The sequence below is a fragment of the Bactrocera neohumeralis genome, chromosome 2 (assembly GCF_024586455.1).
Source record: "Bactrocera neohumeralis isolate Rockhampton chromosome 2, APGP_CSIRO_Bneo_wtdbg2-racon-allhic-juicebox.fasta_v2, whole genome shotgun sequence".
In the NCBI taxonomy this organism is placed as follows: domain Eukaryota; kingdom Metazoa; phylum Arthropoda; class Insecta; order Diptera; family Tephritidae; genus Bactrocera; species Bactrocera neohumeralis.
Genome location: NC_065919.1, coordinates 12,157,322 through 12,172,423, shown reverse-complemented (window position 1 = coordinate 12,172,423; position 15,102 = coordinate 12,157,322). Strand labels below are relative to the sequence as shown.

The 15,102-nt window shown below is 32.2% G+C and overlaps 1 protein-coding gene across 26 annotated transcripts in view; it reads right to left on the bottom strand.

Moving 5' to 3' along the window:
* Positions 1-4,040: 4,040 nt before the first annotated feature.
* Positions 4,041-15,102, bottom strand: part of LOC126754777 (glutamate-gated chloride channel) — an 84,576-nt gene continuing 73,514 nt past the window's right edge. For 10 of the 26 annotated variants that reach the window (XM_050466902.1, XM_050466956.1, XM_050466964.1 and 7 more), the window contains 6 exons: positions 14,877-15,029; positions 14,232-14,411; positions 9,520-9,626; positions 5,433-5,557; positions 4,922-5,038; positions 4,041-4,700 (listed from right to left, as the gene is read on the bottom strand). In XM_050466902.1, the coding sequence (XP_050322859.1) occupies positions 4,691-4,700; positions 4,922-5,038; positions 5,433-5,557; positions 9,520-9,626; positions 14,232-14,411; positions 14,877-15,029 (692 nt within the window). In that variant the 3' untranslated portion in view covers positions 4,041-4,690. Of the gene's footprint in view, positions 4,701-4,917; positions 5,039-5,432; positions 5,558-9,519; positions 9,627-14,231; positions 14,412-14,876; positions 15,030-15,102 lie in introns of those variants that run through there. The other 16 variants (XM_050467024.1, XM_050467032.1, XM_050467013.1 and 13 more) reach the window with 10 other exon arrangements.

The window sequence follows — 15,102 nt, the reverse complement described above, 5'->3', positions numbered from 1 at the left end:
TTTTTTTGACAGATCGCGCGTGAGTCGCGTCACGCTGTCATGATATTTTGTTCAGTGTTGTTTGGCATTTCATCGTGAAAAGACTTTCGCCTAAACAAAGTTTACAAATCATTCAAATTTATTACAAAAATTCACGTTCTGTAAAGACTGTGTTTCTTGTGCTTTGTTTAATTCATGGTCAACATAATCGGCGCCTCTTGAGACCCAGCATTCATTATTAGATAATATTCGACCGAGTAGACCACGTCCAGCACGCAGTGAAGAAAATTTGGCAGCCGCAGCCGAGAGTGTATACGTAGACCGCAGAGAGTCGATTCGGCGCCTTTCGCAGCAACTCGGACAGACGCTTTTCTAGTCGAGATCTTAAATTGAAAACATAGAAAATACAGCTTGTACAAGAACTGAATCCGCTCGACCTTCCCAAGCTACATCACTTCGTTCTATGGGCTCTTGAAGAGTTCAAAGAAGATCCGACGTTTTCGCGGATGAGGCCCATTCTTGGCTCAATATTTTTTTCAAAAATTATGCCAATGAGAATGTAATCGTCAATGATGACTGTTATCGCGGCTTGATAACGGACTATTTAATGTCTGAAATTGAAGCTCGTGATCTCGGCGACATTTGGTTTCAACAAGACTTCCCACACATCGCACCAATCAATGGATTTATTGAGAGAACACTTCGGTGAGCAGATAATTTCACGTTTTCCTCCAGCCGGTCGATTGGCAATCAAAATCATTTGATATCACATCTTTAGAGTTTTTCCTGTGGGCATATGTAAAGTCTAAAGACTATGCGAATAATCCCGCTACGATTCAGGACTTGGAGCAAAACATCACTCGTGTCATTCGCCAGTTACCAATCGAAACGTTCGAATGAGTCATCGAAAATTGAACTCGACGGATGGACCATCTGAGACGTAGCCGCGGCCAACATTTGAAAGAAATAATCTTCACAAAATAAATGCCAAAGAATACCATATTCTTTCGAATGATAATAAACATTATTCAATAAATTTGAGGTTTCTGTTTTTTTTTTTCTTTAAAAATATTAGGAAGCCTCTAAATGAAACACCCTTTAGTTTATCGATACTGTAGTCAACCCCACTGCCACAAAATTGAATACTTTGTGGTATTGAAGTTAGAAAATATTTCAACTGAAATTTTTTTTGACAGATTGAGTTAATAACGATAATAGAAAACTTCAACCAAAATGCAGTTGAGTTGAAAGCCGTTACGAATCTACACACAGCTCGTAAGCTTCAAATTGCTTATCGCTAATAGAGAATAGAGAGGCAGCCCGTAACAACTGTTACATACAGCGGTTTAATTAGTTCAATTAGTAATTGGCTGATTTTTTTTTTTGATAATTTATTTTTATTTATTGAAACTGCTTGTTTTTTTTTGCTGGCTTCAGTTGATTCACGTGGCTTTCTGCATCTCCTATAAACTATTTGCTAAAAATATAATAATTATAATATTGCTAATAATTTATATATTGCTAAAAATTATATAATTATAATTAATAATATAAAAAGTCATAATTAATTTGTTAATTAAGGTAATTTTTACAACTTACTACTCAACTAGAAATGAAAGAATTCTTTTTATGTATATAAAAGTTATTTTTCACTGTGTATGTTAAGCAAAAATCTACAGCTTGCAACGAAAAGTTTTTGAGAAATGGCTTAAATTTCTTTTACTAATAAAATCTAACCAAGCTAATAAGTTTTACACAACAACTAATTTATTTTAATTAATTTATTAAAAACATGTAATTGATATATTGAATTAATTAAGAAATTATTTAGTAAAATATTAACATCAAAAATGGATTAAAATTCATACAATAAAAAAATGATGTGTAGCTTGAAAGTAAAACCAAAATTTATTTAAAAAATCATAATTTAACTAGAATACGAGTAATTGAAATCAATTTAAATAAGTGCGATGGCGAAAAATATTTCAAATTGAATATAGTAAAAACAATTTGAATTTTGTAGTTGTACCCACCAGTTAATTGCTAATTTTTTAAGCCTCGAAACAAAACGCATTCAACGAATTGGATTAAATTAAATAATTCAATTTTTGGATTTTACAAAAAACATTGACTTTTTATTTTACAAACAAATATTAACCTATGTAAGCTTTTATAAATACACAGTTTTTTTTTTGCTTAATTTACACGCTTAGCAACACACTTAAGATAATTGTCAAATATAAAGTTAATGCAACAATTTTCCAATGACATTTTTTTGTTTTAATTCCATATGATAACAAATCATTGCAAACATATTTACAAACATAATTGACGATCTGGCCGCTAATAGCTTTGATTGAAAAATTTATGTTAGTTGAAAAATGCGAAAGCTCGAATGAGACTACATGAAACTTATAGTAGATTAACAAAAATTTATGTTCCGATATTTTTAAATAAAAAAAATCAAACAAAAAAATTTAAAATTTTGTGCAAACATTTGTTTAGAAAATGTATAGCAGTGGCAATAACCGCATTTCAATTTAGGAACATTTCGAACAACTCGCTAATTTAGTCAATCAGCATTTTCCCAAATATGTGTTAGTCTATACAATGCACTAATTGACTAAATTCACGGACAGCGAAACAATTTAAAATAAAAGGAATAAAAAAATAAGAAAAAAAGAATTATCATGACCTATATTTGAACTCTCATTTTTCAGCTAGAGTTTCAAGGGCGTCGGCAACTAAAGTAAATTTTTGTGAGAGATTCTCTAATACATTTTCGGCAGTGAATGGAAGCGTTAAAGACGGCGTCTAAAATAAATTTTCGATAGAAAACTTTCGCAAAGATCTACTACTTTTTCGCCATACTATAACTGTTCAAAAAGGAAGCGTAAGACTGTCAAACTTTAATTTTAATTTCTACCCTGCAACGTAATTGATATTAATTCAAAAGATTTACAATAATGGTGTACACTATTAATCTGAAAATGTTGGAGGTTTCAGACATGATTTTTCTAAATTTTTTTCAGTAATTTTTCATAAAACAATGAGACGAGTGAACAGTCTTAATAAATGGCCTTTATGAAAATGCAATGCAAGAAATTTAAGTACAATCTGTAAAAAACTTTCTTCAAGCAAATCTTTTAGAAAAGTCGTAAATATTTGATCATTTCGGGCAAAAATACTACAATCAAGTAAAAATGAAAACTAAAATAATGAAAAAATCGCAGTGTCCTGATTTCACGTCATTAATTGAACGGAATTCCTGTGAGGCATCAAGATAAGATTACTTGTACATATAAGATTTCCTATTTTTGACATCATGACGATAGAGCTCATAGTTTCAGAGATAGAATGTACAGGAAAAACTCGCCTGGAAATGTTTTGTGTACGTTCTCAAAAAATTTCTAAGAAACCATAAATCGGAAAATTACGCAGACTTAATAAATGTACTTATAATATTCTATAAAGTTTTGGGAAGCTTTAAGCCTTTTCTTTAAAAATGCATATTAATTAATTGACTTATGATGTCTTATAAATCTTTGGAAAGCTTTAAGCTTTTGCTTTAAAAATGCATATACTGGACTCTGTCTCCTTTTTACCGGCAAATTTCGGTGCGTTGAGTGTTGAACAAGGCGAGAGCTACCTTCATCAGACATTTCCTTGATGGAAAAGCGCTTTCAAGGCAAATGGAATGCAGGAATGCTCGCAGATTATTGCTGAAGACTTAAAAACGACATTCCAAAAGCCAAATATTCACGAAAGTCATAATTTTTTTTCTATATTAAGCAATAATTTCGTTAAATGTAGCTGATGTTTGTGCTTTTTAAGAATTTATATGTTTTCAAGTCAGAAGAAAACCTTTCGAACCAATTTTTTTTTCCTTAACATGTTACTGTTTAGTGACTCTAGTAGTACATTACAAATTTTATATGAGTTTTCATGTGACAAAAAAAGATTAAAATTTGGTTACAAAGTGTAAACAATTTAAAGAAATTTTTTTTTGAAATCGATTGCGAAAATCTGTTATCTTTTTTCATTTTCTTATACAGCTGATAATGTGTTTACGAGTTGAGCATGGCTATTTATAGTGTTTGACTAATTGCTTGCACAATATTTGGCATTTCAGACAGTCGCTTAATTAAGTCAATTAGCGGATTGTATAGACTATCACTTTGAGGGTAAAATGTTTCATTGACTCGATTAAGCGGTACTCTGAAACATATCTAAAGTTTAATTATAACTAACAAACAGCGGATTAACCAAAATAAATGTTATTATAAGAAACTTAAATTAAATGATTAAATTTACGACTGTTTATGTGAATTAGATGACATGACATACATGAATTTCCTAATTGTTAACCTGCTTAGCTTACTTACGAGCATAAATTGCCTATTTCAATCATTTTAGCTATTTTTTTAAATTAATTTTAATTTTTATAATTAAAATAAATAATTATTTTTATTGAGCTATATTTTTGCCACTCTCGCTGTCACCGTTAACTGCCGTTCTTTCACGATGTACGTATGTATAATATGTATGCATGCATGGCACTTATTTTTCTTTAAATTTTCGCGCGTAATGCTTTTTGTTTTTGTTTTCGTTTTTTGATTTTACGATTTTTCGATTCTACATAGCTTCTTATGCCTAGTTTTCTGCACTGCTGTATTTTCATAGATATGAACATCACACAAACGGATCACCTTTAGAAGGTCCTTTAAAATTTCCAATGAACATAGTATGTGGAAGAAGCCAAACCAATGCAAAGCAAATCAAACGAAGCCAAATGATAATGGAAATAAAGTAAATAATAAAAATAAAAGCAAAAAAGGAGAAATAAAGAAAATATATAGATTAGCGTTATTGACTTTTCTAACAGTTTTTTTTTTTATATATGTAATTCAAAATTTCAGTTAATTAAGATTTAGGCATTTACTCATCCTCCTCTTCCCTGAAGAGATATGTGCTCCAGTAGACCAAATTGAATAACGCAAAGACCAGCGGAAACGTTATTCGTGATATAACATCGATTCTCTTCGATCTAGAACATTGTCTGTGGTGAGTGAATTTCGCAGCAGGCATATTTAAAATATATATACGCAAAGGAATTGATTAGTTGATAAATCGCAGTAAAAGTTTGTGTGAGTTTTTTGTATACATAAATATTATGCAAATTTAAAAGCAAAAATTTAAGTAAAAGGAAATTGTGAAAGCTCAAAGCATTCTTAAAAAGCACAAACAGCAAATTTAATTTGTAACAAAATTAAAAAATAACAGTAAACGCTTGCATACATACTTTTTCTTAGCGCATATTTGCAAAGCAACTCAACTTGACTCAAAAACGGCAAAACTCAACTGCAATTACAACTCAACTCAAAACAAATCAAGTCCAAAGTAAACAAAATACTTGCAAAAGCATTCTTAGCAAGTGATCTCTAATTGCTTACCTTGTAGGAAACTTTGATAGCCAGGTCTTACAGCAGTTTGGACGTTTGGGCGGCTGCATATGCACCTCGCATTGGCGCAACTTCTCCAGGGCCATCGGATCGCCGGGGTGACGCACCAGTGGCTTCTAAATTTGCATTTTTTCGTGTTGGCGCACATTTTTCAATTTCATGAAGAATGCCCACGCACCATTTGTTGTTGTTATCGTTGTTTGGTTGTTGTTGGTTTTGAACGATGATAGAGGAAGGTTTTTTGATATTGATTGTTTTTTTTTTTGTTTTGATTGATAGTTTGAGTTATGCATAATGTTTAAAAACGTTTTGAAATCATTTGTTTTTTTTTTTTGGTTTAATTTAATTTCGTTTAATTTTTTTGTTTGTTAATTTAGTTTGGTTGGTGGTGAAGAATTGAGGTTGTTGATGTCAATCGGAATGACAAAATGAAAAAGGTTTCGAAATAAAGAATAATTGAAATGTTAATATTGTTATAGTAATGAATTTTGCACTGCCAATTTTAATTAATTTTTTTGTATAAAACTTAATAGTTAATAATTAAAAGTAAACATAAAAATAATTAGTGCTTAAATACTAATTATAAACAGTAGTTATTAAACGGGTTTTAAGCAAAAGTTATGTGTTAGTTTCGAAATTTTTAGTCAAAATAACGGTAATTAAGGAATTATTGAATTGGTAAGAAATATGTAGAATTAGCTTCCTCTTACTTAGGTAATTGAATTTAGGGCGTTAAGGACCTAAACATCAGCTAGCCAATATGTGCACTGTAAATATCTAAAATTAGGCAAAAGCTGTCTTCGATTCGCCATTGCTCTGCTCGCTGCTGCTCTCTTGTCAAAAAAAATTTACATATAAGAGCAACAACAACGTGGTCGCGTTGAATTCATGCAAGAGAGTATGCGATTACCTTACTAAAGGGCTGAATTCGCAAAAGAGAGAGAATGCGTATCCTCATTAAAGGGTTGAATTCGCAAAAGAGAGAGTATGCGTATAACTCATTAAAGTGCTAAGCAGCTATCTTCAATGCTACCCAGTTTTATTTCGCATACATTAGATCAGTTTGACTATTGTGAATGGTTCAAGTGACATGTAACATATTAAAATATAAATTTCTTATTTTTCTTATTATATATTTTTAAAACCTAAAATTATAGTAATTTAAAAAAAAAACAAAAATAAAGCGGAATTGCATCGTTTTTTAACGAATATTTGGTGCGATTCATTGCAGACTAACGCTTGGCGAATCGAAGACTGCTAATTTCTACTAGCTAAAAACTTCAAACACAAATGCCTCAACTCGATATAAATGATATAACGCAAAATTGAAGAATTTATGTTTAAAAGTGGCGCACATCTAGAGGAGAATACCATAATCCTATAAATTTTAGCTAGACTTTTAACAATGATACTTTTTTTTAATAATACTACTTGTATTGAAGGCAAATCTTGTACTGAAGGCAAATCATATCCGTATTTAAGATAGACCCAGCGATTGTATCGTTATTTCCCTGAAAATTCGGAATCTAAATCCGCTCATGGTATGCTTCCCGATATGAATATTTCAATTTCGGGAGCAATATATACATAGTCAACGGATTTATGCTTGTTAAAAAATTTCTTTTTCTAGAGTGCCTTGGCTTCATTTCGTTTGCAAACTTTACTCAAAATTTGCTACATAAAAAAATTAGATTTTTGGGCTATTTGCCCGAAAACTTTACGAAATTTATTAATTCCATAATAAGATATGGTATGTTGAGAGGCTCACGTATGTCTCCAATGCTAACATGATGGTTTGCGAATGAGATCTCATTTTTTTCGAAGTTAACGTCATTAACAGTAGAAATTCGTCAACTATCTCATGCGAGGAGCATTTTACCCTCTTACTATATATACGGCTCTAAACACTCACTCATGTACTATACATTATATAATTACAATTTAACTTCCATAACTCGAACTTCTACAACTCGGAGTTTCACATAACTCGAACTCTTGAATTAGCAATAAAAGTCAAATTTCATACAAATTTTCCTCTATAACTCGAAGACACTCTAACTCGAAGCCTTTTTTATGAATTACGCTGATTCGAGTTAGGTTATAGCCTTGACAGACGGCAGCATTAATCCGGATTAACTGCGCACTTAATCAGATCCAAATTTGTAGGTGACAGACGTCAGCTATGCGAGTTTGAAACTCTCATAAACAGCTCATTGTCCTTTTTATAATATTTTCAATGAAAATTGATAGAAGATAAACATTACGGTTGTTAGCCGACCAATTTTTACCAAACCATTTTTTATTACAAAAGCATATCAACACATTATTTTTAAAACTGCATCATAACATAGAACTTTTATTGATATTATATTGAGAATTTGATAAACAGCTGTCAGGGTTGCTTGTATTTCATTCACAATAGATGAAAATTAGCCATTTTTAACAATGTTGTCAACGAAAATCTCACAAACTCCCTAAAATTTTGAGAGTTATTTTTGGATTCAGCAACGGAGTTAGCTGTGGTAACTCCTGAATTAATCCCGAAAAATGCAATTAATCTGGTTTAACGCTGCCGTCTGTCAATGCTATTAGTTCAATTCGTATATACATTTTTCGAAGTAAAGGGTGTGTTTTTAGACATCTGGTTTTCAAATAGAAATAAAATGCATATAATTTAATCTTATGGCCAAGATTTAAGCTTTTTAATAAAAATAAAGGTTTTGTCAATATGTTTTAAAAAGATTTCAGGCTAGTGACCGCCGTGGCTAGTCGAAAGGAATAAATTCCATTTTAGACGACTTTTCGCAGCAAATATAGTAAGAACGCGCCATCTATTACCTTCCAAAGCGTGAATCGCCTCAAGCTTATCTGCGTGGATAAGCGACTTCTTATAACCCCACAAAATGAGTGCAGCGGTGTGAAATTGTCATAATACGATCACCAAAAATGTCCTTTAATAAATTGATTATTGATCGTTGATTGTATGGGAGTTGGAACCGAAGGTCGTCGACATCGACATCCTTCAACTCAGACAAGAAAAAGTCAATAATCATGACTTTATAGCGTTCCATTATTCGCTGGAGCATTTTTGCAAAAATATGAGCCACTTGATTCCATCTGCACATAGAACTCACCAAACTGAGACTTTTTGAGGATGTAACGGCATTTCAACACATCAAATGCGACAATTTGATTTTCCCTCTCAACCAAAAGTGAACTTCGTCACTGAACTAAATTTTTTTGGGAAAATCGGTAACGATGGCCCTCTCGTTTCGGCCTCATTCACAGAAAGTGCAACGCATTCGGTGTTCGTTCGGCGTCAATTCTTGCACGAGTTGGATTTGGTAAGGCCGCAAACTAAGATCCCACCACGAATGTTTTTTATAAAGTGGATGGGCTCAGTTGCTATTGTTGCGTGCGTTGGCGAATGAACTCATTCGGGTCTTCATCGATACTCTGTATGGCGTCTCTGAGCATGCGCAAAATTCATTTGTGTAAACATGAATTAACGAATTAACGACCCTGCTGGACGATTATGTGCAACGAATATTGGACGCAGCGCCCACGAACTGAACCACTAGTCTGTAAGTCTCTTCATTTATCAGAAGTAATATGAAACGGCAAGCGCAACTGAATATAAATCAAGAAACAGTTGTCAAAAATACCAACTCTGAAAAAAGTATTGCCTCATTGAAAACCACATGTCTAAAAAAAATCACGTGACCTATTTCTAAGAAGGAAGTAAGGATCTAGAAAACAGTGTCCACCGATATTCTTTATGCCCACAATTTAAACATAACCGACCATATCTTTTCTAAAGTAACTGGTTGCTTCCCTGAGGTTGCCACTCGAACTCAATTTATGTCTAACTAAAATGACTTCAAAATTATAAAGTTTTGTGCGGCATATTTCCTAACAAGAAATGAGTTAGGGACAGCTGAGTTTTTTTAAAGCTAGGTGAAGTCAATGCAGTATAGCAATAAATATACCGTTAACACTAAAAATTATAAATTATCAAAATAATGTTAAGGATATACTAGTAAATATGCATGTAAGAGAATAAGCTTTTGACAAATACCATTGCGAATGTTGCATTACTGTCAGTGTCGAGCAGATCTGAAGCAGCGTCTAAGCTGGCCTGCTCCAAATCGCGACGTTTCTTTTTCAAATTCTCCTTATGTATGTCTGCGGCCCGATCCGTATATAATTATGTTGCATGGGATAAAAAATGTTGGACAAGAATTTATTTGTTCCACACAAGATTTGTGCGCGCATATGTGTGCGTGTGTTTGTGTGCCAATGTGGTAGATGGTATTTACATGCATGCAACATTTGTAGTGTTGTTATTGTTGTTGTTATTTTTGCGATTACACAAATTTACGGAAAATGCAACAGATACGAATAGACACAGCAATAAGTGATGTTTTTTGTTGTAATTTATACGCAATATCGTAGAAAATGAGAAAGTTAGGGAGGGAGTCAGGGGTGGAGGGTGAGCACGTGGGGGACAAAAATTAAAACAGAAAACCACAAATGTGCATGCGCAATATTTTTCAGCAACGAAGGCATAAGAAACCAAGAGACACAGATAATTGCACATTTAGCGTAGTAAGTACACAGCGTTACCAGATGCAATTAAAAAGAAAATTTTAAATAAAAAATGCATAACAATTTGTGGGTCAAATTTCAAACGAATTGAATTTGAGTATTGAAATAAGTTAAACAAATTTAATTAAAATAATAATAAAAAATAATAATTTTATTAAAATAATTTATTAAAAGTAATTAAATAAAAATAAAAATAATTTTATTAAAATAATTTATTAAAAATAATTAAATAAAAATAAAAATTATTTTATTAAAATAATTTATTAAAAATAATTAAATTAAAATTATATTTAATTGTATGTACGAAATTATGATTGCACCAGCGTATGTATGTATATGGCATGAAAAAGAAGAAAAAATATATTTTATGTAACAAAACATTGTAAAAGTTGTAAATGTAATCAATAATTACAAAAGACAGTAATCAAACAAATTATGCATGTGTTAAATGTAATTATATGGTAATGATTATTTTTATAGAAATGACAAATATTTCCAAAATACATTTTACGTTCATTTATTTTACATATTTTTATCAGTTTATTGTGTTAGTTAGTATTTGCAGTTTTTGTTGGTGCGAAAAGGTTGGATGAAATAAGAAAATAGAATACTTGTATTAGTAGAGTATCCTTAGCGTGGGCTCAGTAGTCAACAGTAATTATTAATTTGTTAATTACATGAAATTTCAATTATGTGAGCTCTGCTATGTTTAGTAGTATTTGTGAGAAACCAATTATTTTGTGACAAATTTAAACTTTTTTTTTGAATAAAATTTTTATTTATTGAATTACATGAAGCTTATCCCAGCAAAATATAAATTTATAACTAATTATAAATACATAACATTAAAAAAACTGTATAAAAAGCAATTAATTTCGTTGTATCGAAGCTATAATACCCTTCACAAAAAAGTTTACATACAAGAAATTGAATTTGATCGTTCAGTTTGTATGGCAGCTATATGCTGTAGTGATCCGATCAGCACAATGTCTTCGAAGATTTCACTATTATCTTAGATGATAGCACATACCAAATTTTCAGAAGATATCTCATCAAATGAAAAAGTTTTCCATAGAAGCATTGCTTTCGATCAATCAGTTTGTGTGGCAGCTATATGCTATAGTGATGCGATCAGAACAATTTCTTCGAAGATTACATTGCTGTCTTAGAAAATAATCCATGCCAAATTTCGTTAAGAAATCTCATCAAATGAAAAAGTTTTCTATAGAAGCACTTGCTTTCGATCATATGGTCATGTGGCAGCTATATGCTATAGTGATGCGATCTGAACAATTTTTCGGAGATTACATTATTGACTTACACAATAATCCATACCAAATTTCTAGATTATCTCAACAAATAAAAAAGATTTTCTTACAAAAATAATATTTGGTTCGTTCAGTTTGTAACAGGTCAGTTAGAAAGTCTCCGACGTGACACTTAGATGACGCTTAAATCCATGATTTTTAGTTGGCCTTAACCTTCAAAAGGCGAAATTTGACAGTTTGTGAATCTTTAGCTTGCAAATTATATCATTTTGAGTGAAAGAACTTTTGTAATTGTGAAAAAAATGGACAAAAAGGAATTTCGCGTGTTGATAAAATATTTCTTTTGAAGGGAAAAAATAGAGTTGAAGCCAAAACTTTTCTTGACGATGACCAGAAAATCAGCCAACAGGGATTGGGATGCTAAGCTTAGAAATAATGAAAGATGGTGAACGCAGCGAATGCCCAAAAGACGTTGTTATCGATGAAAACATCCATAACGTTCACAAAATAATTTTGGACGGCCGTAAAGTGAAGTTGTTTGAGATAGCAGACAGTCTAAAGATATCAACTGAATGTCTACGTCATATCATTCACGAATATTTGGATATGAGGAAGCTCTGTGCAAAGTGGGTACCGCGCGAGCTCACTTTTGAGCGAAAACAACAATGTGTTGATGATTCGTAGCCGTGTTTCGAGATGTTCAAGCGTAATAAACCCGAGTTTTTGCATCGTTATGTGAGTATGGATGAAGCATCGCTCGAACATTTTACTACGAAATTCAATCGACAGTCATACGAGTGGACTGCACACGCTAAACCCTCTCTAAAGCGTTAAAACACGCAACAGTCGGCAGGCAAGGTGTTTTCTACAGCGACTATTACATAGCGTTACTGGAACGTGTGAAGAATGAAACCGCTGAAAAATGTACGCATTTGAAGAAAACATAATATGACACAAGTCAGTGAAAACTATAACGAAAATCCAAGAATTAGGCTTTGAATTGCCGCCGCAACCAGCGTATTCTCCAGAACTGGCCCCCAGCAACTATTTTCTGTTCTCAGATCTTAAAATTATGCACACTGACAAGAAATAGTTGTCGAATGAAGAGGTGATCGCCGAAATTGAGACCTACTTATTAGGAAGTAAAGGACAAATCGTACTACAAAAATGGTATAAAAAAGTTGGAGAGTCGCTATAATCAGTGTATCACCCTTGCAGGGAACTACAAGTATGTTGAATAAAAAAACGGTTTTTGTGAAAAAAAATGTTTTATTTTGGTAGTGCGGGGACTTTTCAATTGACCTGTTATGACAGCTATATCTTAAAGTAGTTCGATCTGAACAAATTGGTAGGAGATTATAGCATTACCTTGAAAAATAATTTCCGCAAAATTTCGGTAACATATCTGGTCAAAATAAAATGTTTTTCTTAGACAAGAAGAATAATTCTATATATTCTATAGTAATCCAAAATCAGCGGTTGCGACAAGCAACTTTTGGAAAGAAAAAGATTCGTAAACATTTTCAGATCGATAACTCACAGCTAAGAAACTAGTTCGCTTATATACGGACAGATAGACAGACTGAGATACATACAAAGATGGTTACAGCGGCTCAGCTGATCTCGGTGACATGCGTTATATTTTATAGCGTCTCCGACGCTTCCTTCTGTGTGTTAGAAACCTTGTGGCATACTTAATATGCCCCGTTGAGGGTATAAAATTGAATGAATATAATAAAAAAGTAATAATAAAAACTGAATAAAACTAAACTTTTTCAGCTTAACTTACATAAATTGGCTATGCTGCAGCTCAAATGTAATTCAATAAGTAATTTACTCGTTAAGCATGCAAATTTAATTAATTTCAGTTTCAGTTTTTAAGGCTCGCTTTCTAGCTTGTCACATTTCGTGTGTAAATAAGTTGTTTACTTTAACGAAAACTAATTCAAAATGTATTAAAAAAATTTTTCTACTACATACATACATACATATGTACATATCGTCACCTAAAATGCAAATAACGTAACAGCGCTTTCAAAAGTTGGCGAAAGAAAAACTATGTAATAGAAACCACACATATTGAAATAAAATTTGAGTTTTGGTTATAAAATGGTTATATATTGGTTATATAGAGGTTATGTAGTGGTTATATATAGGTTATAAAATGGTTATATAGTGGAAACCACTCATATTGGCACAAAATTTGAGTATCGGTTATAAAATGGTTATATATCGGTTATATATGGGTTATATATGGGTTATATCTGACAATTTGAGTATCGGTTATAAAATGGTAATATATCGGTTATATATGGGTTATATATGGGTTATATATGGGTTATATCTGACAGCGGGAGCTTAAAATGTTATGCTGCCTATACTTAATATGGTGTAGTAAAATGTAAGCAATATAAAATTTCGATTTTTTTGCAGCCATGTAGTTTTGCATTTTAGATGACGATATATAATTTACAACTGCAGTACATATACATATGTATGTACATATGCATATATGTAGTTATGCTCGAACCATTTCGAATTTACTCATTGTTTTTGCCTACAAATTGTTGTGGCGCTTCATTTTTTTTTACAAAATCAACATTGGCAAGCATCTGTTGTGTTGTTATTGGTTTTGTTATTCATATTTTGCATAAATAATATTGTTTACTGTTATTTTATCACATCTGTTAGTAAGCTAGTTGTTTGGTTACATTCGCACTCATTTTGTGTTTTTTGTTGTTTTATACATATTATATTATTATTATAATTTTTTTCGTGTAGCAGTGTAGTTGTGTTGTATTTACAGTTACACACACACACACAGACATTCCAAATATGTGAAGAAAAAATAAACAAAATACACCATCAATTAATACAAATACATTGAATAAGAAGCATATAAAATCTCAATTACTAGCTTTATTCAAACCTGAACGGGAGGCATAGTTCACCAGCGCAAATTCGAGCAGTGCGCCAAAGACGAAGGTCAAACAGACGCCGGTCCAAACGTCGATCGCCTTCGTGTAGGAGACAGGCGGCAGTGAGGCATTTATGCCAGACGTTTGCGTGGCCATGGTGAGCAGCGTGGTCACACCTGTAATACATCAATCGAATCATGTCACGAAGCGCTAACGGTGCAGCCAAGATCATTCCTTGCTAACACACACACACACATACAAAATATTATAGCTAAGTAACTAAGTAATTACGGCAGTTAGAACTTAATTGAAATATTTGTTTTTTTTTTTCTCAAAAATGAGCAGGTTCTCTATGAAAATGAAAAATAACACGTAACAAATGTTCTTTTTTCGATTTTTTGGTTTACAACTTTAATCGCTGGTAGTATTCTGTAAGGAGTACTCGAGCCATGAATGCCATAACAAATTGCTACTTTTATAAAAATTATATATTTAAATGACTATGTATTTAATAAAGTTGTGTGTTATTGAAAAGAAAACTCCTTTGTTTGCAAGTTTTCGTTTTTTTTTTGCTTTAACTTGACTGTGCTTTGTGTTGCTTTACTTAGTTTTTGGTCTTTTTTTGCTTTGTTTCGACTTACCCAATGACACACGTGCTGGTACGGCGCCTTGATCAAGCCAGAATGACACCCATGAGACAATGACCAACATACAGCATGGGATATAAATTTGGATTAAGTAATATGAGAATTCTCGCTTGAATAGTAGATCGACTTTGAGGCAACTGTATTCACCTATGAGTATACAAGGTATCGTACATAAAAGTCAAAACCGAAAACATTTCGTTGGGGCGCTCACACAAAACAT